Source organism: Peromyscus californicus, unplaced genomic scaffold (assembly GCF_007827085.1).
Source record: "Peromyscus californicus insignis strain IS unplaced genomic scaffold, ASM782708v3 Scaffold_6__1_contigs__length_162567912, whole genome shotgun sequence".
NCBI lineage: Eukaryota > Metazoa > Chordata > Mammalia > Rodentia > Cricetidae > Peromyscus > Peromyscus californicus.
Genome location: NW_026294584.1, coordinates 37,550,088 through 37,574,909, shown reverse-complemented (window position 1 = coordinate 37,574,909; position 24,822 = coordinate 37,550,088). Strand labels below are relative to the sequence as shown.

At 39.4% G+C, this 24,822-nt stretch overlaps 1 protein-coding gene and 1 pseudogene across 1 annotated transcript in view; one reads left to right on the top strand and one right to left on the bottom strand.

Moving 5' to 3' along the window:
* The window catches only part of Iqub (IQ motif and ubiquitin domain containing), a 70,184-nt gene that overhangs the window by 27,968 nt on the left and 17,394 nt on the right, over positions 1 to 24,822 (top strand). The window contains exons 7-8 of the mRNA XM_052719532.1: positions 4,452 to 4,662; positions 18,889 to 19,064. Coding sequence (XP_052575492.1) covers positions 4,452 to 4,662; positions 18,889 to 19,064 — 387 coding nt within the window. The remainder of the gene's footprint in view (positions 1 to 4,451; positions 4,663 to 18,888; positions 19,065 to 24,822) is intronic.
* LOC128098423 (RAD51-associated protein 1-like) lies at positions 950 to 1,951 on the bottom strand (annotated as a pseudogene).

The following is a 24,822-nucleotide window of genomic DNA, read 5'->3' as shown; positions in this document are numbered from 1 at the left end:
GGATTCTTCTCCTTTTTCTATTCCTATTTTTCTCAGTTTTAGTCTTTTCATAGTATCCCAGATTTCCTGGATGTTTTACATTAGGAATTTTTTTATTTAACATTTTCTTTTTTATGGTAGACATTAATTTTTTTATTAAAATGTGATCAGGAACAAGTTGATATTCTCACCATAAAATAATTACTTTTATCAACAATGAATCTAAGATTCCTGGAAAGCTGCATTGGCTAATACAGGGGTGACAAGTTGACAGCCAGTCTTCCAAGCTCTGGCTTAATCTAAAGTGGTGAAGACACTCCTTCCCCTTGCTTATGTTGACCACAGAAGACTCATTTACCAAAATGTAGACAGACAGGTGGATACGTGGTATCAAAGAACACATTTTTAAACATTTTCACTTTCATTAAAGTTTTGACAATGAAAAGTTCATAAAGTATTATTAAATTCTATCTGCTGTACAGTAACTATTCTCATGTAGGGAACACATGCTGCAGTAATCATTTTAATATGTACAAAATCATTTTAATATGTACAAAATCATTTTAATATGTACAAAGCAGGATGACCTGGATAAATAGCAAGCTAATAACCTAAAGAAACACAGTAGTGGGAAAGATTTCAGAAACACCTCCTGAAGTGACCCAGGTGGCCCCTTGCCAGACACTCTGAAGAGTTCAGACCGAGTTGGGAGACATATCATGTGACTACAGAAGTGCCAGAGCCCCAAGTGACAGTGACTTATGAACCATAAGAAGACACAACACATTCTTCAGGAGTGGCACGAGGAGAGCCCCCCAAGAACCCTCTGCTGAAGGACAGAAAAGCTTTGATGAGACCAGAATCACAAAACAGGCAGAGATCCTTCATGTGACTCTGAAGGGTTCCTCCACGTGTAAGTTGAACACAACAACCAGCCTGGAGGACCGAGGGTTCCACTGGTCCTTTCCTGCTACTGTACTTGGCTACTTGGGGCATTTGGGTGCAAATGTTTAACTGGTGCTAGTCGGGAGAGGCCCAGGAGGGGGCAATGACTTGGGGACTTGGTGGGTGCTCCTGCCAGTGGGTTGCTGCTGGAGCTTCCGCATCTGGAGGCGGCTGGTGGGACCCACTGGTCTCTTGTCTTCAGCTGAAGGGCTGCACATTTTTGCTGGATTCCTAGTGGCCTCAGAAGGAAGACAACTACCTCGGGTAAGGATGGAGATCCTGATTTGATGGCAGCCGGAGCCTCATCTGACACCTCATATTTGTGTTTCGATTTCTTTTCTTTTTCCATTGAGGGTTTTCTCTGCCCTCCCTTCTTCTTCGTTTCTTTAACTTTACTTTTTCTCACTGCAAAGTCTTCATCACTTCCTTGACTCCCATCACAGTTAGAATCATTTCCTGAATCCTCACCAGTTGCACTGTCCAGTTCAGTGTCATTGGCGCTGCTGCAGTCGCTGCCTTCTGAGAGCGCCCTCCTCGGCTGAGCCTCGGCTTCAGATGTTGTTTTGTTCTCTCCTTCAACTCTCCCGCCCGGGGTCCCCCTCCTCCATGATCTTGTCCAAATCGGAATTATCAATGGTTCCACTGCAGGTGGAGGCAGGAGGAGACTTCTCCGTTATCTCTCTTTTCCTATCGCCGTGTTCATCAGTGCTTTTCTCTTGAGACATCTACACTTGGTTGGTGACTGTTGGAAGTTCCTTCATAGATAAACCAGGGCAACTGGAAAACCTGTTATCTAAAAGCCATCTTTTTTTAGGGGCTTTCACTGGCAGGATGTCTTCTTTTTGGAGATCCTTCAAGTTAAGTTTTAGTCTGTCCTGCTTTAACTCCTTTGGCACGGTTTTGGGCTTTTTGTTTCTAGGCATGGTTGCAGAAATAAAATCACCATCAGAGTCACCACCAGAGTCCTCAAACTGTGAGTAATTGACTGTGGTTTTTTTTTTTTTTCTTTTCTGGTAGGGCGCACCATGGTGCCCTCCCTCAGTTTAGAGCTGGAGAGTTCTGGAGCTGGAGAGCAGGCGTGGAGGTTTCAATTCCTGCCCCAAACCAGACATCACGCTCCACGCCTTTGATTTAACATTTTCTTAGATGGATGAATCTATTTCTTCTATCCTATCTTCAGTGCCTGAGATTCTCTCTTCCATATCTTGTATTCTGTTGGTGATGCTTGCATCTGTAGTTCCTGTTTGCTTACCCAGGTTTTCCATTTCCAGAATTCCCTCTCTCTCTCTCTCTCTCTCTCTCTCTCTGTGTGTGTGTGTGTGTGTGTGTGTGTGTGTGTGTGTGTGTGTGTGTTTTAATTGATTCTATTTCCATTTTCAGGCCTTGAACAGTTTTGTTTGTTTCTGTCAACTGTTTTTTTTCTTGACATTCTTTAAGAGATTTATTGATTTCCTCCAAATTTTTGATTGTCTTTTCCTCCATTTCTTTAAAGGATTTTTTCATTTCCTCTTTAAGGACCTCTATCGTTTTCATAAAGTTATATTTAAGGCTGTTTTCTTGTGCTTTAGCTGCATTGGAATGTTCAGGTCTTCCTGTCACAGGAGACCTGGGTTCTGGTGGTGACACATTGCCTTTTCTGTTACTGATTGTGTTCTTTTTGTTTGTTTGTTTTGTTTTTTTGTTTTTGTTTTGGTTTTTTGAGACAGGGTTTCTCCGTGCAGCTTTGTGCCTTTCCTGGGTCTTACTCTGTAGACCAGGCTGGCCTCAAACTCACAAAGATCTGCCTGCCTCTTGCCTCCCGAGTGCTGGGATTAAAGGCATGCACCACCACTGCCCGGCCTGATTGTGTTCTTAAACTGGTGTTTAGGCATCTGGATTTGGGGTGATTATCAGTCTAGGTGCTGATTCCTGTGTTTGTCTTTGTTGGATGGGTGTTTTGTTCCTTGGTTTCTGTTTCCTCTCTGGTCTTCTGGACTAAGTGGCCGAGGGTTCTGGTGAATGATGAATCTTCAGGTCCAGTAGGATGTCTCTGCTGGGGTTTTGGGGACCTTGGGTTCCCTGATCTGGTTTGGCCTCTGGTAAAGGCAAAGTTTTCTTGGGTCTCTAGATCCAGTCTGGCCTCCAGTAAAGCCTGAGTCTTCTTCGGTGGTACCTAGGACCAGCCTGGCCCCCAGTAGAGTTTCTAGGGCTGTTCTTTTGAATGGTGTGGACTGCATGTGGGTCTATGGCATCTGTTCTTCTATTAGGTGTGGACTGGATCTGGGCGTATGGAATCTGCTGGAGTTTTAGGGAAGAGCCGCTTGTCAACTGGTGAGGGCAGTTGTGGCTGGTATGGTCTGCGCCTCAGTGACAGAAGTCCACTGAGGTTGGAGGCAGCAGCAGCCGCAGAACCAGCGATGAGCTGGGATGGCATTGGCCTGAGGAAGGGTCGCAACGAACAGATTCCAGGGAGGGGGACAGTTCTGCTACTAGGCAGGTCACACAGCCATTCTGGTTTGTGTGGCCTGGGTCTGCTTGTGGGAAGTCTTCTAGGGTAGTGGGGAGGGCCCAGCCTGGGGCTGGGGATGATCTGGGAATGCCTGGGCTTGGGAAATGGTCACAGGAGGCAGAATCCAGGTGGGGATGTAGTTCCACTGGTAGGTGGGTCATTCACCCATTCTGACAGGTGTGTTCCATGCATCAGTGGTAGAAGTACCCTGGGATTGAGGGTGGGGGCCAAGCAGCAGAAGGGCCAGGGACAAGCTGGGATGCCATTGGCCTGAGGAAGGGTTGGGGTGGACATACTGGGGAGGAGGTAAGCACATACAAATGGCCTCTTATAGGAATGTATTCCTAGATTTCAAAGCCAAAGTGGCACATATATAAATAATTGTAGATGTAAGGGTCTTATTAAATAAGAAACCCAGAGCCAAATGCAGAGTTAAAAGCCCAAGAGGTCAGAGGAGTAGCTAAGAGCTGAGACTTAAAACGGCCTTCTTACCCTTCGCTGCCGCTGCCATCCTTCCCCTGAGAAAGAGACCTACTTCCTGTGTATCTGTCATTTTATTGACTTTCTGTTCTGCCTTTTCATTGGTTGTAAACCCAACCACATGACCTCCTTGTCACTGCCTGTATATACAGACATCCAGGTCTCTATGGTTGGTATTGAGATTAAAGGTGGGTGTCTCCATGCTGGTGGTGTCCTTGAACACACAGAGATCTGCCTGTCATGTGATCGGGATTAAGGGCATGTGCTACCACTGCCAGACTTCTGCTATGGCTTGCTATTAGCTCTGACCCCCAGGTAGCTTTATTTATTAACATACAAATGAAATCACATTTCAGCACAAATAAAATAGCACCATAAATAATGGCACATTATTTATAGTTTTTACATTGTTGTGCATAGTAATGTCTCAGAAAGAATTAAAATCAGATGGCTAGTATTGTTTTGTTGTAGAATTTGAATGGGAACAATGGTTGTTGCCTTTCTTCACGTTCTGATGAACCAGTCAGTGACGCTTGGTTTCCTGTTGATTTGAACCCAGGTGATAGTGATACAGACTCGCTACAGGCAATGGCATGCTAAGCAGTATGTAGACCGTCTAAGAGAACAGAAGAGAAAGAGGCTGGATTGGGAAGAAGAGCAAGAGCTCAAGAAGATCAAAGAAAAGGAAGAGTGGATGCAGATGGACTACTACCGGAGGCACAACCCTAAGACAAGCGAGGACTTTGAGCTCCTTTACAATGCTCTAGAACGTAAGTGCTGCAAGAGCTTTGCAGGACAGACAGGCTTGATGAGGAGAAAAGAGAGACACCATTGATGTAGGAACTGTCTTAGGAATCTAGGTTAGGAAACACACACACACATTTTAGTATATTGTTGCGCCAGTACTTCAGCCACATAACTGAAAATGCTCCCTCATCGGATTGTGGGATGCTTTAGCAGCTTGTGAATTCAGAGCTGAGCTGTTAAATTCTTAAATCCCACATCCTGTCTGATTATGCTTTTAATCAATTCCTCTTTAGTCCCCAAGAACAACACCAACAACAACTTTACCTTATATCCTCTATAGGATGTGTGTTACTTATAGATAAAGGCAAAGATTCCATTACTTCCCGTGTTAGGGTCAGTGTCGCCTACTCAAAGGCTTCTGTGACAGACAGCATGATGGAAGATAGGAAATAAAGAAGGGGCTTCAAGGAGGGGACTGTTGTATCTACTGCCCTGAGAAAAGAGTTCATGGCCTTTTCAAGTAATAATGTACATAAAAATTGCAAACAAGGAAGACAAACCCAACAGACAAGTCTGATTACTCTAAGCCCTCCTTAGAATATGGGTACTCAAACCAATGTTCTTTAGCTATTGATATTCATGGAAATTCAGATTAGTGAAAATCAGCTGTATCACACTGCTATTGTCATATGATGGTCCTCACTGCACCCCATACTTTTCACTGTCATCGGCACCTTGTGTTTAGCATTTATTTTTACTAGTGGAGTGCAAACTCCATGAAGGAATGATTTATTTATAATTGGGCAATAATCCGTGCTTAGCTTATATGCCTAACAATAACCACTAAAATGAATTAATGAAGGAGGGAAGGAAGAAAATCAGAAACAGATGACTATAATAGTCCGAAGACAGGAGTCTTTTCTTATACTGCATATCTGAGAGTGCAAAGATTGGGTTCTTGTGAGGATACAAATTTTTTAAAATTTAAAGTAACCCCAATTTCATTGTAGTTGAACAGCATTCTTTAAGCCAAGAGAATGAGTCTTTGACTTCTCCAATTGTTTATAACATTAAGCATTGTTATCTGTTTTTGTGGTTACTCCATGTAGTATAAAGATCAGTTTTGCCAGGCAGTGGTGACGCACGCCTGTAATCCCAGCACTTGGGAGGCAGAGGCAGGAGGATCTCTGTGAGTTCAAGGCCAGCCTGGTCTACAGAGCTAGTACAGGACAGGCTCCAAAGCTACAGAGAAACCCTGTCTCGAAAAACCAAAACAAACAAACAAACAAAAAAAGATCAGTTTTTAAATTGGTGGTTCAATAGAGAGCATTGTTAGCCATGTTTCCTGAAAAAATCCTATAATCGTAAAACTAACATTCTGTTATAGCAGGAAACTATGAGAATAATATTTCAAGTCATGTATGAAGTAGCCAATGATGTCCCTGTTAATTTCATCATGATGATGGGCAATTGTGAAAAGCATCAGAAAACAACAAATTCTGCCTTCTCTACTTGACAGTATTAGGTAGTACCAATTGCTCTCTTCTTGTAAACCTCAGTTTCCTCAACTCTGAAAAAGATTCCACAGTTCCAGTTACATCTTATTCACAAAGCTCAATCAAGTGAAAAACACAAAATATAACATTTATGGAAATACATGTGTGAGTTCCTGTCCTGCAGTGACTAATCTTAACAGTATTTCTATGTCAAAGTAGAACATGAGCTTTATATATGACTGTACAGGAATTGTATGGCGAAAGTGAAAACAAATAGACATTTCTTACACAGGAAATTTATTTCAGTTTTCCATCTTAAAATTATGAATTAAAAAATTTAGAATAATTTAAAATTCCTTTATTTTTGGGGGAGGTACTCATCTGTTTACAGATCAGTGTTTTATGCCACTCTTGTATTTATTTCTATTTTTTCATTCCTTCTTCCCAAGTGAGCCTTGTAGTTACTGCCCTCTTGTGGCTCAGAGTGACAATTGTGTGGCTTGAAGTACAATTCATAATCCAAAAATTGTTTTTTTTTAAGACGTTCTTACCATAGTAATAAAAACAGAATGCTACTTATTTAAGAAGATAAACATTACCATCCAAGATACATCAGGCAAGACTGTCTCCAGCTGATACTTGATGTTGTGTCGCTCTTTTTATTGCAGTATGATAGGGCAGATTTTCACTAACCAGAATTTCCCTGAACGCCATTAGGGGAAGAATGTTGGTTTGAGTTCCCGTATTCTAAGGAGTAATTGGGCTTGTCTTTCTTGTTTTCAATTTTTATGTAAGTAGAATTATTCGGAATGAATTTTTTATGTCTGTCTTTTAAACTTCAATATTATACTGTGAGTTCTGTCTGTGTTATCACACATATTTCAGCTTGTTTGGTCTCATTTCTATAGACTATGCCACTGCAGAAAAGGACCACAGTTATTTTATCCATTTTACTGTGGATTTGTACCCAGGCTGTCCCTTTGAGGGAGAACGGGAGTGTGCATTTCTCTAGGGTGTTAGACTTGGGGGTGCAGATCCTAGTTGGATGAGTGTGTGTTTTTTCAGCTTTAGTGGCCTGAGAGCCAGCCTTTCGGAGGGAAAACCAGCTTGGACCTCTTGAGGAAAGCATAAGTTTTAATTACTTCATCATCCTATCTAATCTCAGGCACTCCTGTCTTCATTTTGCCCTTTCTGGAGATGTACAGCCCCATCACCCCAATTCATTTGACTGAGAACCCAAGAGGTTAGATATCAGGATATCAGAGTCAGTGTAAGACATTTTTGTCCCCCTTATAAAGGCTTTATAAGAAGAAGTAAATCGAGAACTTGCTTTGGCCCATGGGCCACTCAGTAAGATCAAAGAAATTAAAAAAAGAAGGAAAGTTATGAAGCAGCTAGTAAAAGTGTTTTGTTGTTGTTGTTGTTGTTTTGTTTTTTAAAGTGAGCCATTACTTTGGAGTAGTTTCCAAGAGGATTGTTAGAGGTATTTCAAGGAGTCCTCTTGGTGGTCTTTGAAGTAAGTTCCTTTAGTTTGAGGTACACAGAGGACTGGTAGTACACCCACTGGTAGTCCTGGTAGGTCAGTGTCTGACTACAACCCAGGGTGCTGGAGATCTGGAAGACAACATTGAGGTGTATACCACTCCCAGGATATTTTGAGCAGAAACACACAGTTGTCTATCAAACCGAGTCTACACCTGAGAGAATGAATAAACAAGGCCAGGCCCTCCATTGTCTTGTTCAGCCAGTCAACTGGAGAAATGATGGAATTTTGTCAGTGAGAGGCTCAAAGTGAACAGCTGGTACCCTTATAAGCAGCTACCCAGAGTTTAGACATCTCTCTCAGGGCCAGAAAATTTGGAGAATGGGAGGTCAGCTCAAGTACCCTGGCATAGTAAGCGTGAATCACCTGTCAGGCCAGGAAAAGAGGGGCTCTACTCTCTGAAGTAAGAACTTACCTTTTCACTCTTGGTGTTTTCTGTAGTGAATGTCTTTACCTTTGATAAAGTTCAATTTATCAATTTGTTTTTATATAGGCCATATACTTAGTGTTACATCTAAAAATTCTTCAAACATCGGCTCACATAGATTTTTTTCCTATATTTTCTTTTGAAATTTTGTGGCTTTATATTTTACATTTAGATATATAATTCAATTTGAAGAAAATTATATGAGGTATGAAATGTAAGTTGAAGTTAATTTTTAAATGCTTTTGTTTTGAGCATCCAATTGTTGTGTCTCTGTTTGTTGAAGACATAGCCTCATCTCCACTGAATTGTCCTCATATCTTTATCAATTCCTTATTCTTTATAGATTCCTATAACAAGGTAGTGTAGGTTGTGTAGCTTATAAACAATGCACATTCAAGGGTGCAATGCTTGCTTAGGCCTGTTTCATAAGGGCTTAATCTAATTAGTGAGAATTTCACTGCCAGGACCTAGTCATTTCCAGGAAACACAAGCTAAGATCATTGCCTTGAGGATAAAAGGTCACATGTGAATTTGGGGGCACACACACATTCAGGCCACAGCAATAATCAGTCATGTGACCGTACACGTATAGATCAATTTCTTGGCTGATTACTCTTCTCTCTCTTTGTCTCTGTCTCTGTCTCTCTCTTTCACTAGCACTGCAATGTGTTGGCTCTGTGTCTTTATAGTTGGTCTTGAAACTGAGTAATACAAGTCTTCCCATTGTTCTTCTGTCTGTTCTGGCTCCTGTCTTTACATTCAGGTTTTACAATTAACATTATTCTGTTCAAAAACCTTTTGCTAGAGGCTCGAGAGATGGCTCAGTGGTTAAGAGCATTGGCTTTTCTTGCAGAGGACCTGGGTTCAATTCCCAGCACCCATGTGGCAGTTTACAACTGCCTAAATACTGTGCCTTCTTCAGCTCTCCCAGGGCTCCAGGCACACAGGTGCTGCAGACATAGAAGCAGACAAAACACCTATACACAAAATCTTTGGAGCAGGTGGTGGTGGTGGCGCACGCCTTTAATCCCAGCACCGAGGAGGCAGAGGCAGGCACGTTTCTGTGAGTTCAAGGCCAGTCTGGTTTACAGAGTGAGTATCAGGACAGCCAGGGATACACAGTGAAACCCTGCCTTGAAACAACAGTATCAACAACAAAAACATTTGCTGGGAGTTTAAATGGAATTGTGTTTAGTCTCTAGATAAATTGAGATAACTGACATCTTAACAATATTGTACCTATGGACATTATGTATCTTTCAGTATCTTAACAATATTGAGCCTATGGACATATGTATATCTTTTCATTTGTTTCAATCTTTTTGATTCTTTTATCAGTGTTTTGTCTTTTGACATATAAATCCTTCACATATTTTATTAATTTTTTCCATCTACCTAATTGTTTTGGTATTATTTAAACAGGAGTAAGGATGCAATTTAGTGGTTGCCTGGGTTAAGTTTCCAGCACTGGAAAAGGAAATTTTAAAGAAAACCCCAGGTGCTTGTTTCTAGTATATAGGAACACAATTGACCTATATACATCAATTTTCTATCCTCAGACCTCACTGAGCTCACTTGTTAACTTTGGATTCTTTCTTAGATTTTATATAGACAATTAGGACCTGTGCTAACTGTGAAATAAAGGCAGTTATTTCCCTTAGGAAGTATGACTTCAAAGTTTTCCTGTTGAACTAGCTAGGACTTTTGATATGAATAAGAATGACAAGAGAACATTTTATTTTCTAATCCTATAAAGTTGATTTACCTGTTGTATGTGTGGAAATAAATTTGTTTTAACCTATTTGCTTTTAGCTATTATTATTATTTTTTTACTGAATAGCTTTTTCTCCATTGAATTGCTTTTTCATCTTTATCAGAAATCAGTTAACTGTCTACTCGTGGCTCTGTCTAGAACTACTAGAACCTTTATCCTGTTCCATTGAATTATTTGTTAAACTTTTTACCAGTATCACACATTCTTGATTACTGTAGTTTCACGAATCTTGAAACGAGGGGCTATTAGTCCTCTGAGTGTTTTGTTTGGTTCGGTTTTTTTTTTTCAAAGTAGATTTGACTATTTTAAATCATTTGCTTTTCTAAGTAATGCTTAAAACAAGTTTGTAAATTTTTATGAAAGAGTCTGCTATGAGTTTGACTTTAGTGACGACTCACTTCTTATCCACATCGAATGGACCAGTGTGATGTTAGAGAGAAGACATCCAGTTTTTTACAGTGAGTGTTATTTAATCATAGCTTAGGTGTTTAGTATTGTCCTTTATTTGACTGAAGACATTCCTTATTATGCATAAACATCTAAGAAGTTTTTCTCTCAGGGGGAGAGATGAATGTTGCATTTTGTCACCTGCCTTTTCAATATTCAAAGAATTAGACAGCTTTTTTTGTAGTCCAAGATACAGAGATTTATATCAATTATTTTTCATTTGTTAAGCCAATCCAGCATTCTTTGATAAACTCCATTTATTTATGATGTATTACCTCAGTAGTTCTCAGCTTTCCTAATGCTGGAGCCCTTTAATACAGTTCCTCATGTTATGGTGACCCCAACCATAAAATTTTTTTGTTGTAATTTTGATACTGTTTGAATCGTAATGTAAACATCTGATATACGGTATATCTGATATGCAACCCTTGTGAAAGAATCATTCAACCCCTCAAAGGGGTCATGACTCACAGGTTGAGAACCATTGTATTACCTTTTTTATATTGCAAAAATTTGGTTAGGACTTTTGTATAGATTCCTAAGGGATCTTGGTCTGTAGATTTTATTTTTTCCTTGTTATCCTACTGTTTAGTTTTGATGTCTAGATAATGCTGTACTCTTTTTTCTTCATTTTTTTCAGTTTTATATAGAATTAGTATTTTGTTCTTAAAAATGTTTCTAATTTACCAGTAAGGTCACCAAGGCCTTGAGTTTTCTTTGTGGGAAAGCTTGAGATTCTAAATGTAATGTCTTTGATAGATATATCTATTTATAGTATAAATTTTCTTGTACTTATCTTTGTTAGTTTGCATCATTTATATGACTTGTTTATTCCATGTATAATTGTGAACATGCTAACATAAAGATATTAACAGTATTCTATATTATCCTTTTGTTATCTGTAGGATCTGTAATAATATTCCCCCAAACTCCTAATACTGGTAATTCTGTCTTTTTTCTTTTTTCCCCCGATCAATTGGTCTATGGATTCACAATCTCATTACTCTTTTATTGATTTCTCTATCTTTATTCAATTTTTTTTTATTTAGAGATCTCCTATTCATTCCACATATCAACCACAGATTCCTCTGTCCTCCCTCCCCCCACCCCCTAGCCTTCCCCCGCAACCCTGCCCCTCACCTCCTCCAAGGCAAGGTCTCTCATGGAGAGTCAGCAGAGCCTGGCATACTCAGCTGAGGCAGGTCCAAGCCCCTCCTCCCTGCACCAAGGCTGTGCAAAGTGTCCCACCATAGGCACTAAGCTCCAAAAAGCCGGCTCATGTACCAGGGGACAGGTCCCGGAAGAGTTCTTTTGTTTTTATTATTGTCTGTTTCTTCTTTTATTATCATTTCCTCTGTTCTGCTTACTGTTAGTGCAGTTTACTGCTCTTTTTCTCATCATATGGTAAAAGCAAAGATCATTGTTCTGAGATCTGGATTCAGGTACTGCTGCATTAGCTGTTCCCCAACTTTATGATAAGTTGAGTTTTATTTTCTTTCTTTTCAAAATACTTTCTGACTTCCTTTATAATTTGTCTTTGACAGATTATTTTGAAGTATGTTGTTTAAAGATTTTTCATAGATCTTTGTTACTGATTTCTAATTTTGCTATGGAATATACTTCTACATGACTTGAGTCCTTCTAAATTTCTCATGGCTTATTTTAGTAATAAAACAGGTCATTTTGGAAAATGTTCTGTTGTACCTGAGAAATGTTTGTGTTCTGTTGTAGTTGGAAGTGATGGTTGGCAAATATCAGTTATGTCAACTTGGTTGAGAGTATTATACAAATATGTGTATTTTCTAATTTTCCACTTACGTGTCTATCAGGTGTTAAGAGAGAGGCACTGCGATTCCAAGCTATCATTATGGTTTCTTCAGTTTTTCTTTGCAATTCAATTAGGTACTGCTTGATTCAGTTGGAACCTCTCTTGTTAGGTGAAGAAATATTTAGAATTATGTCCTAATACACACACGAATGATGGAATGAAACCTTTGTCATTATGAGTTTCCTTATTTCTTGTATCATTCTTGACTATGATAAACTTGGACCATCACCAATCTATTCTTTTCCCTTCCTCCTTGTCTCCCTGCCGTCTCGCTCCCTCTCTGTTTCCCTTCCTTCCTCCCTCCTCATACCTCACTCTCTCTTCTTCCTGCTTTCTTCTATTCAGATAAAGTCTCACTTGGTAACCTAAGCTAGCCTAGAACCTGCAACCCTCCTGCCTCTGTTGAGATTTCAAGTGTATATCTCAATACCCAGCCCCAACTTTCTTTAGATCACTGCTAGTGTGACACACCTCTCACTATTCTGTGACTTTTTGTTCTTTGTGTTTTCATATTCATATTCAGGATATATATACATATATATATATATATATATATATATATATATATATATATATATATATATATATTCTGAGACAGGGTTCCTCTGTGTAGTTTTGGTGCCTGTCCTGGATCTCGGTCTGTAGATCAAGCTGGCCTCAAACTCACAGAGATCCGCCTGCCTCTGCCTCCCGATGGCTGGGATTAAAGGCGTTTGCCGCCACTGCCCGGCGGATATATAATTTATGTTATCCTTAAAACCTAATCAGATGACCTGTGCATTTTCATTGGAATGTTTAGATAATAATTTACATTTAATGTGCTTATTGAGACAATCAAGTATAAATACTTTTTTAAAAAACTATTTGCTCTGTATTTTTGTTTTAAAGGTCCATTTAATTTAGATGTTCACCTGTTTACTGTTGTGTGTTTAATCTGCCGACCTTTTCCTGCTACTTTTATCCCTTTCTCCTTCTAGCTTCTCATTTTGACAGTCTTGTTTGGTGTGTGTTGTCCCTTTTCAGGTCATTCGGCCTTCCAGTTTATGATGAGAATTTTATAGTGTGGATGCATGTAAACTGCCATGGCAGACAAACTACTGTAGCTCCCAAGATTTCTTGCTTAGAGATAACAAGTTCAAATAAGATGTTTCAGAGTGAATACAGAATACAGATAGCAGCCCTAATTTGTCCAAGAATATAAGTTTAGGGGACAAATTAACTTTATTATCTCCAATTAACCATTTTTTTGATATATTTTGCCTCAAAATTATTTGTAGTTACTGGCTTCTTCATTGATTAAAATTGCGGTCCCCCAAAATTCTTACGTTGACATTTGAATTCTTTGTACCTCAAGTGTGGTCATATTTGGTAATATATATTTTTAAAGAGGTAATAAAGAAAAATCAATAGGCATGTGAGCATGCCTTAACACAGTAAGGACTGGTGTCCCTATGAACACATTTGATTGTACATAGGTGGAGTACTGGGCAGAGCACTAGGGGGAAATGGCCATGAGAAGAGAGGCACAGGAACAAACAACTCACACAGTGTTTTACCCTTCGACTTGGGGCCTCCAGAACTGTCAGGAAATGAGATTTTGTTGCTTAATGCAGGAAGGTCTGCATGTGCTTCGTCACAGCAGCCCTAGAAAACTAGCACAACATCTCAGTGCTCCTGACTGCTTTCATTGTCATCTCCAGGGACACATGTCACACAAAAGGGGAAGACTCCCTCCTGGTTTCCGTACATCATACCTCCTTGAATAGTTCAGATGTCTCTGCCCTGTGACTTTCTACTCCTCTTTGGTGGTTGGGACAATATACTGATGTATTTTATCCCTTCATACAGATTTGCTATCTTCGTCTAACGGAGAGGTTTTTTTTTAATTAAAATTAAGATTCATTGGTTTTTGTTTTTAATTAGCTCTATAGGTTACTTTCTTTTCACATGTCATAGCAAGAAGCTAACAAAAATGTGAAACTTGAGTCTACATGTGTGTTTGAATATTCATGTGTATTTCCAGATTTCAACAAGTCTTAATTATTGATATAGGAGAATAATACACCCCTCTTTGAAATTTCCAGACTAGTTTGGCTAATAACCTCATAGCCTAAACTTACTTTAGGCTCTGGATGTTTCTGATATAAAGTGGGGAAATAAAATAAGCTTACTAATACCAATCAGCTTTTATTTGCTTTTTGGGAGCAACTTTGTAATCCTGTGAGATAAATCTTCTCAGTTATTATTTCTACAAGCAAACAATTTCCCTTTATTCATCAACTGCCTTTTGGTATATGGGGTTTGTCATATTTCTTATTCTGGTTGGTAAAGCTACTTTTAAATAACACACTCATCAATCACAGATTTCCTGGATTTCCATAATATAATATAGCTCTCAAATTTTACAATTTTTGCTGAAGATAATTTAGCTTTTGCATTTCAGAATCCTCTTGCTGGATAGATTAAACTGGACGGTGTTTGAATAATGTATTCCTGATAAAGGACAGAGTGGGTTCTAACAAAGAACAGGACTAGCAATCCTTGACCTGATCTGGATGGTTTCAACTTAAAATATGAGAGGACAAAGAAATAGCCTGATAAAATTGCAAAACACAATATCATAAAAGGTAGTGGCTATAAATGGAAGGTCCAAACCCACACTCAGGCTTTAGATATTCATTTTATAATTCTTAGTGACTATTAAAGTAAATCTGAAGTTTTAATAGAAAGCAAACACTTTCTAACTATGTAAGTTCATATAAATGAAATACATTTTGAAATATTCCTACAGCCTGGTAAGAAAGTAACCATGCCCATAGCACCACAGTAGAGGAGTACATATGCTTGAATCATGTCTATAGAACAAGACAAAGATGCATCTATTCAAACAAACTCTTAAAACCCAGTGGTGGAAAGTGGTGGGCATTGAATGATGGCAAATAGAAAGAGAAGCAGAAACTCTGTTTTTTTTTTTTTTTTTTTTACTTTTTTCCTTATCACTTATCCAATTAGAGAAAGGCTAGGAAATGTGTTAATCCCTTGAAGAAGAAAGTTAGGCTGTCTCACTTTGTACATCCTGGCATCTTACAGAGCCCCTTTTTCATTATAACATTGGTGAGTGTTTTGAATGAATAAAGAAGTGACAGGACATTGGCAGGTGCAATAACCACACACGAGAGAAGGCTTTTTAAAGTCCAGAGTAAAGGTAAGTTTGATTGTGTGAACAGAATAGATTCCGGGAGCTTCCTTAGACCACCATCCTGACACTGTACTTAAATGCTATTTCTATGTAGAGGGAAAGACTTAAATGACCACTGGATAATTGAAGCCTTTGTAATGGGGCAACTGGCAAGTCCCATGTTCAAAATAAAGGATAGCGTAGTTTCTGCTTTTGATGGAAGAGTGTATTCCACACAGCTGGACTTCCTGAGCTTGGGTCCTGACACCACCACTCCCTAGCTGTGTGTCCTTGGGCGGGTTCCCAGAACTCCCTTAGTTCCCTTTTCACAAGAGATGACAGCTCCTGCTTCATTGGCTTGCCGGAAGATTCAGCAGGCTGCTATGGGCCGGGTACTTATAAATAAACCCATTAGTACTTTGATCTGCTTTCTGCAATGTAACATACACTTACTGCAGCTGTGTTCGCATGTGGATGGATGGAACATGATCACATGATTTCTGGTGTCAACATCCACTACAGTCAGGTCATTAACTGATCTTTCACGTCAGGCACTGAGTTTTGAGTTCTTCTGTCACGTTTCTTATAGGGATGATACAGAGTTTGCTTTCATTTTGCTCATCTTGGCTAACTTGCCATTTCAATTTTGGGTGTCACTCTGTTTCAAACATGCCTCTTGAGAATATCATGCCCTTGTAATCATGCAAAATCCCTCTATTTTGGGTGTTGGAAAGATGGCTCAGTGGTGAAGGGTGCTTGCCGCTTTCCCAGAGGACTCGCGTTTGGCTTTCAGCACTTACGGGTTGGCCCACAACCATCTGTCACTCCAGCTGTAGGGATCTGTCGCCCTCTTCTGGCCTCTATGGACACTTGCGGCATAACGCAAGACAGACATACATGCACATAAGTAAAAATAATTATTGGAAATCTTCGAAGTTATTTTATTTAAACTACAACATTAATATGTAAATTATTAATATGTAATATAATCACACACTAATATGTAAGCATAATAATCTCATATTTTAAACATAGCTTATTACCCATTGCTTTATCCTCTTTCTTTATACTTTGTTTCAAGAATTCCTTTTCTCTACAAACCAGCACAGTTACCACTGTTTTCAGCTGTGATTTAAAACGTTAGACATTCTCTTTAGACATTTCAGAGACTTTCTCAAGGCATGGTAATCAACTGGCTTAAAAGTCTTGCTGTGGGATGGTCTGTATGCCAAATGTGTTGCTGATTGGTCAATAAATAAATCACTGATTGGCCAGTGGCCAGGCAGGAAGTATAGGCAGGACTAACAGAGAGGAGAATTGAGAGAACAGGAAGCTGGGTAAGAGAGACACTGCCAGCCGCCACGATGACAAACAGCATGTGAAGATGCCGGTAAGCCACGAGCCATGTGGCAAGGTATAGATTAATGGAAATGGATTAATTTAAACTGTAAGAACAGTTAGCAAGAAGCCTGCCACGGCCATACAGTTTGTAACCAATATAAGTCTCTGTGTTTACTTGGTCGGGTCTGAGTGGCTGTGGGACTGGTGGGTGATAGAGATTTGTCCTGACTGTGGGCCAGGCAGGAAAACTCAAGCTACAAAGTCTACCCTTTTCTAGCTCCCAATCAAGTGAATTGAGATTTACCACCTTCTTCTATGAGACCCAATTTCTGAGATGACACTGAAGTAGTTTGGGGAAACGGTGTTTGCATATTTTGGGGATGATTTATTTTTAATTTATGTGGTGATACTTTATTTGTGCTCAAATGTGATATTTTATTTGTATGTTAATAAATAAAATTTGCCTGGAGATCAGAGGTCAGTGAGCCATAAACAATAGTCATGTGGTGGTAGCCCATGCATGCCCTTAATCTGATCACATGGCAGGCAGAGTCTCTCTGTGGTCAAGGACACAGCCAAGTATGGTGACACGAGCCTTTAATCCTAGTACCAACCATAGAGACCTGGAGGTCTGTATAGACAGGCAGTGAGGAGGAAGTGATGTGGCTGGGCTTAGAGCCAATGAGAAGGCAAAACAGGAAGGCAATGAAAGCACAGGTTAGGCAGGAAGAAGCTCTCTCTGTGGAAGCTACTGTGTGGTGGTAAGATAAGGCTAGTTGTGGCTATTTGCTATTTCTCTGATCTCTTTGGCTATTACTTCTGTATTTGGCTCTGTGTTTCTTATTTACTAAGACTGTTTAGAAATTCATCTACAAATTTATTCACCCAAATCTTCATTATGTTTCCTGGGAGTTCTGCATGCTATTGGCATATCAAATTCTTTTCTTATGTCCATTGCTGCCTCCTATCTCTCTCCCTCTCCCTCCTCTGTATTTTTGTCACTTCAATCAGGAGAGTGTGGGGCGTGTTGTGTGGAAGCCTCTATTTTGACAGAATTTGATAGCACACTTTGAGTGGTGTGTAAGGAAACAGGAAAAGGTTGACCTGGATGTGAGAGGAAATTGTGTCATATAATGCACAATTTAAAAATGGAAGTGTTTATGTCTTGAGAAGGGAAAACGTAAGAGAGACATGAGACACTACCTTCAGCTGCCCAAAGGGATGGCATGTAGCTCAAGAAATTGGTTCTGTGTCAGGCAAATTGTTCCTGTCCGAGCGACTGAAAGGAGGGTACGTGCTCAGATGCAGGACTGAGCAATTTAATTCCTAAGGTCATTTCCTATCCTATGCTTCTGTCAGTATAAGCTTGACAGTTTTGAAATGTGAAGTGAAAAAGAATTTTCTCCCCCAAATTTCGTTTGCATAAGGATTTGAATAGAACCTTTATTAAAAACATATGTGAGTCTAGAAACTTTGATTTAAGTTTGACATATGCCATATAAATTCATATGTGATGATGTAGGTCTATATTTTGACAGAATGGGCTTACTAAATCACTGCTCTTTGGAGCTTTATGATATGGTCTTAGAATACATTTACGCAACATCATCTTTATTTATAGTGATCAGTGCTTTAAAATACATTAAGGATTATTATAGCATAATGCAGTTAATCTAAAATTTGTGATACAATGAATGTGATAACTAATGTAAACTACTGTGTATTAAACTACTACTATTTTGGGTTCTTAGAGAAGCAGACCCTAAGATGGAGTAAGAAGTGATAGAGAAAGGGGAAAAAGAACAGAGAAAATCAAAGAAAGTCTTCAGACTCGTAGAAGCTGAAAGAGTAAAGGAAAGAGGATCGGTTGTGGAGGACCCAGAACTGTTAAGAACACTTAGTGCTTTTGAATTACGAGTTTTACAAAATTATTTTATCTTGAGTGTTGGAGAGCTGGGGCCTGAGTTTGATTTCCAGCAATCACAGAAGGTGGCTCCCAATCTCCCAATCACCTGTAGCTCCAGCTCCAGAGAGATCCGACACCTCTGCCCTCCAATAGCATCTATACTCATGTGCACACCTCCCCAAGCCATAATTAAAAATTAAAAATATTAATATCATTAGTTAAATTAATATAATTAAAAAATAAAAGAAATCTGTTTTTAAAAAGCCATGGATTTTGACAACTCATGAGCTTTTTACGCCCGTCCTCTAGTTTGGCGGCAAGAAGAAATAACACAAATTGACCAATATTCAAGTCAAGCCGAGAGGAAGGCTGCCCTGTGCGAACTTTTGGAAAAAGAGACACAGATCATTTCTTCCATCGGGAGACATAGATATATTGCTAATATGGAGCGCCAGGAAGCAGCTATACAACGTTTTCTGGAAAAGGTTAGTGAACTTATTTAAACACGACTGTGTCCTGAGTTTAACAATGTGGAGTTATGATCCAAAGGAGAGACCGATACCATAAGAACTTTCATAAAGTTTTAACATTTTGATATTTCTTTGAATCCTGTATAGTTACTCTTTTAATGGAGCTGAATACTCGAACTCTACCCTCGAATAGACTAACAGGGACCATGAGATGCCAGACTAAGGGGATTTGCTCATGGGAGAAAAGGTGGGATGGTTATTTGAATTTGGAGAGTTTCATAAGCTGATAGTGTACAAAGGAGTAAAGCCCCAGAATGTCTGGGTCTGGGGTACCCAGTGGTCAACAGCTTAGGAGGTTGGCTGGAGACCTATGTTTATGCTTTGGCTCACCACAGCCCTGGTTGACTGGACAGTTCTGTCCAACAGGGTATATATACACTTACTGAACAGCAAGAAAGCATGCAATTAAGGGGGAAACTAAAGTAATTACCTTTTTGTGGTCAAACTGCCTGTTTGATATTGAAAGCCCGTTTCCATAGTAACAAATTTCCTTTTATAAACCTGATCTTTCCAGACAATTAAAAGCTAATCCATCCAGAAGAGGAAAAGGATACAGTTTTCTAAGATACTTGTTTGTTGTGATTCTACTTCTGTGGTTCCTGTTATTTGAGAACATTTTTTTCCTTAAAAAAATCACATTTTTTATTACTTTAAATGCCCTCCTATCACCTCATTTGCACACCATTCTACCTGACTTCAGACTATCATTGGCTTTAATTTTAGTTCTGGTCCCAGACAAGATCCTTAGGAACTTCTAAACCACGTGTCCAATTGTCCAATTCCCACCATCTTCTGCCCTTTGGAGATCCCAAGAGTATCCTAACCCTAAGTCTCATCACCTCACTGCCTTTTGCCACCCTTACCTCCATATGAGTCCTGTTCTGTAGAGTTCATCTAACCTATCTCTCTCTGTGCGTGTCTCATCTACTCACTTGCTCAGCAGTTCTCAGCCTGTGGGTCACGACCCCTTTGGGAGCCAGACAACCCTTTCCCAGGGTCACCTTGGACCACTGGAAAATACAGATATTTACATTACAATTCATAACAGTAGCATAATTATAGTTATAAATGGCAATGAAAATAATTTTATAGTTGGGGGTCACCGCAACATGAGGAACTGTATTAAAGGGTCACAGCATTAGGAGGGGTGAGAACCACTACTCTAGATAGAAACGTGGATATTATTATTGACTTCCCTACCTGCCTACCAACCTGCTTTTTGCTGTTGCTTTATTTTCCTTTCATTATTTATGTGTTCATTTCCAGACTTGCTTTCACTGACTGTAGGAAAACGACTCGGTTCCGCATCTTGATGATGTTGCCTGTGTCAAATAGACCATGCAGGCAAAGACATAAACTACAGATGGTTGAGTCTGATTGGAATGCTTTGTAATCCACCTTGTCCTAGGAGGGTGGGAGGTCATAGCAGCTCCTGTCTTCTCCCTCCCTGTCTCTCCAGGGAAATCATTATGAGGGGGGTTGCCTTTCTTGTCTCTTGTATGTTATAATGGATACTCATTTAAGTGAATATAGGTATCCTTCTCACCTGGATTATTTTGTTTTCACATGGGGCCATTATCTCCAGTCTAAATTCTCAGTGCTCCGTTCTATCATCCAACTGACAACTGGGAAGACCTTACCAGGCACACCTAGAGCCTGTCCTTCTGTACTTCTTCGTGGGAGCAATGATTTTAATCACCTCTTGTCTGCACATCCCTTATCCTATTGTTGCCTTACCATCATCTTGTGTGTGTGTGTGTGTGTGTGTGTGTGTGTGTGTTTACACGTGCACACACTACATCTAAATGGCTCCAGCCATGCTCAGTTGCTTGCATGTCTCCAGAAAGACCATATACTCCTGATGCTTTTGCATCTGACTTGCCTCTGTGTGGTTTCCTTTCCCAGTTTTCTTAGTTGTCAGTTACTTTCTCTTTCAAACAAGCCTGAATGCTCCCCTTACTCAGAGAAGGAAGGGTTAATACCCTTCTGCCTTTAGACTGTGCTCCTTGCTCTCATGAGACTCATTCTCATCTCCGACTTTATATATGGTAGTTATTTTTATTGTATCTAATGTCTTAACCCTTTCTAGGTTATGATAGGCTTTGAAGATTTTTTTCTTTTGAGACAGGGTCTTACTACATAGCCTTGGCTGGCCTGCAGATCATTATGTAGACCAGGCTGACCTCAGAGATCCAAGTGCCTCTGCTTGTGGAGTGCTAGGATGAAATGTATGTGCTACTGCACTCAACTGGCTTATTATTATATTCTTATGGTAAGAGATAACTCTTAGCTCTATGTCCTCATACCTTTACACATTCTTCACATAGATTATCAATACATGTTTATGGAGGAAGGCAGTAAACTATGAGCAGAAAATAATGGTCTGAGTTTCATATTCCAAATAAAGAACAAGTCATGTAGACACCACCATTGTTAAAATTCTCAAATATGTTCATTCCAGGAAAGACAATTGTCAGAAACATTAATATCCACATTTTTGGTGGTTTGGATAAGAATGGACCTCATAGACTCATATATTTGAAGGCTTAGTCACCAGGGAGTAGAACTCTTTGATAGAATTAGAAAGATTGTGAAATGTGGCCTTGTTGGAGAAAGTGTGTCATGGGGGAGGGGAGTGGGAATTGAGCTTTCAAAAAGCCCATGCTAGGCTCAGTCTCTCTGCTTCTCTGCCTGAGGATCAGGATGTAGCTCTCAGCTACTTTTCCAACATCATGCCTTCCATGTCTGCCGCTATGCTGCCTACCATGATGATGTTGGACTAACCCTCTGAAACCGTAAACAAGCCCACAATTAAATGCTTGCTTTTTAAAGAGTTGCCTTGGTCATGGTGTCTTTTCATAGCAATAGAACAATGACTAGGACAGTATTTTTCGCCACCATATTTTAGACTAAATTTATTGTTTGAACAATTTTATCTTGAACCTGCTTTATGACTAGGAACTGTGATTTCACATGCCTTTTTAACCTTACTAGAGGTGATGGCATGGACCTAGTGCAGCCTGAATAGTTGCAAGAGTTGGAGGCTTCTGGGTACCAATGGACAAGAAAGACAGGTAGCTCTCATGCATCCTTATTTGAAATTTGTCTTCTTTAGGGCTTTCCCTTTATGTGACTCTGGCTTCTTCCTATTTCCTGCAAGGTAGTCTAAATTCTACCATAAACCCTTATACAATATATCTTCTTGCTTATGCGTTAAATACTTTGCTACCATATCTTTGGGCCCCATATCTAGCATTGCCTCTAAGCAGTTTTTGAAATTATATGTGTGGATCAAATTATACATATATATATATATATATACACACACACACACACACACACACACACACACTTATATAATCGGTGGATCAAAGCACAATATGAAATTGATTGTAGAGTCAATTGATTACCATTATCCTTTCTCATGAAGTAAATATAGCATGCTAAGAAGATTTTTATATGAATCTCATCCAAAATAAAGATAAAATGGAGAACTATTGTTCAGAAGAATTTTTATGAGGAAGATTTGGTTTTGATTTCTAAATACTTTGTAAAGAGTAGAGTTCAAAGTCTTGAAGGACTCTAAATATAGGAAGTTCTACCCTGTGACAGGGATGTGGTGGGAAGGCTGAGGAGGTGGAGTTGGATTTTGAATGTTGTCCTGGGAAGCAGACTGAAGAGACAGTGGGAAGGCAGTGAGGGGATTATTTAACCTTATTATTAATGGAAATAAAACATTAAATCAAAGCGTGTGTGTGTGTGTGTGAAAAGTTGTAAGGGCAGAGAAAAGCAGAGTAACAACTGGCTTTGTGTCCAGAACCAATCAAGCTGACGACCGTGACACCACTGTCATCCAAGGTCATCTAAAGTATGTTTTTGTATATGAAGCTGTACCAGATATCTAGAAAAGAAGGTAAATGGTGCAGACATTAGCAGGAAGTAGTTATGCAAGGTCTGTTCTTCTCCATGTCTGTCCATTCCCTATGTCCATCCTGCCATTGTCTCTAACATCAAGGAGGAGTCAGCATTCATTTCATAAATGCTCAAGCACCTTATATCATACAGGACTTTTTGATTGCTGATAAAACAGTTTATGGTTATCCCAGAAGTCAGTCAAGGTCACAGTTATTTTAGACATTAAAAGTAACCAGCAAGCAGAGTGGCAATGCAACATTTATCATCAAAAGCTCTATAAAGTAGATATTTAAAGCAAAGTTTTACTTTCTTATCACTTAGAAATAACTACGGAGGATAAACATTTATATTTAGTTTCAGTTGAAATTCACTTAGTCCAATGACTGTGGGATCTATTGGAAACAATATTTTATGTTAAACTGAACATACTATTTCTCTGAATAATGAATGACTGGCATAATTTCATTGGTCTAATCAAGAAACTGAACTAAAGGTCCTTACCTTTAAAGGTTCTCATTCTTAGTAAAAAAATTTCACTCTAAAGTTTTTTTAAATTTAATTTAATGTTATTTTATTTTATGCACATTGATATTTTTGCCTGTGTGTCTGTGTGAAGGTGTCTCAACTCCTGGAGTTGCTATTACACACAGTTGTGAGCTGCCATGTAGGTGCTGGGGATTGAACACAGGTCCTATGGAAGAGCAGTCAATGCTCTTCACTGCTAAGCCATCTCTCCAGCCCCTACTCTAAAGATTTTTAAAAGCATTAATGAATTTGTAATTTACCACTTTGAACCCTGACTTCTGCAGGTTATCAGACGTTAAGAACTGACAGGTTGACTGAGGTCAAGGAATTCAGGTTGTGACGTCCAAATGGAAGACCACTAGTTGGTTTCCAGTTTTAATGTTTTGGGTGCATTTTACCAAGCTATGTGAAAAGATCATTTGCATCTCTCTAAGAGATGATCCCTAAAGTTGAGGCCATTCATTTCCTTGATTCATACATCATTTCTCACAGTCACAGGCCTAAAAAAAACTGCAATTTTTGTAGCTGTGCCATGTAAATGCTTTTTCTCCATGCTCAGGTGGCCTACAGCTAATGGGATAGGAAAATGCATCTACCTCTCTCTGAGCTGTGCGTTTAACAGGGGGTCACTGTGGATGAATAAAACCCCTTTGCTGTATAAAAGAAAGGTTGATCACTACCCAGTGGCTTTGGGGGGCTTAACTTTATGCTTAATTTGTACCCTTGGGGACCTGAGAATTAATTCTGGAGGAAGAAAGGGCCTATTCTTCCAGAGCAGCCATATTTTCTCCTCGCAGGGAGGCCTGCTGCTCTCGAGGCTTTTGTCCTCTCCCCTTCCGTCCTGCTGTTCTTCTGTTGCTCTGTTCCACAGCCTCTGCTGTCTCATTTGTTGGCAGCTAAGTGGAATTTATTACGCTTCTATTTCTGAAGCAATTTAAGAACATGATTGTTGTACATCTCTTATTATAGTCAAAGCATTCAAAGAAAAAAGGAACTAGGAAAGAGAAATAAGCAAAGTTGACATTTTCCCTCATCAGAGTTAAGAAAAAAAAATACCGTAAGGCTTGAAATCAAAGAAGCTTGTACTTGAAGATGAAGTTATCAGTGTTGGCAGAAGGACAGCCAAAGATAAAAACAGCTTTGCTGAACAGATCTTTATATATATGTATATGTATATATATATATACATATATATAAAGATCTTGTTGGTGCCAGCTCTTGGGAACTGGGACTTCACACACAGGATTCTCTGATTATATCATTCAGTTCTCTT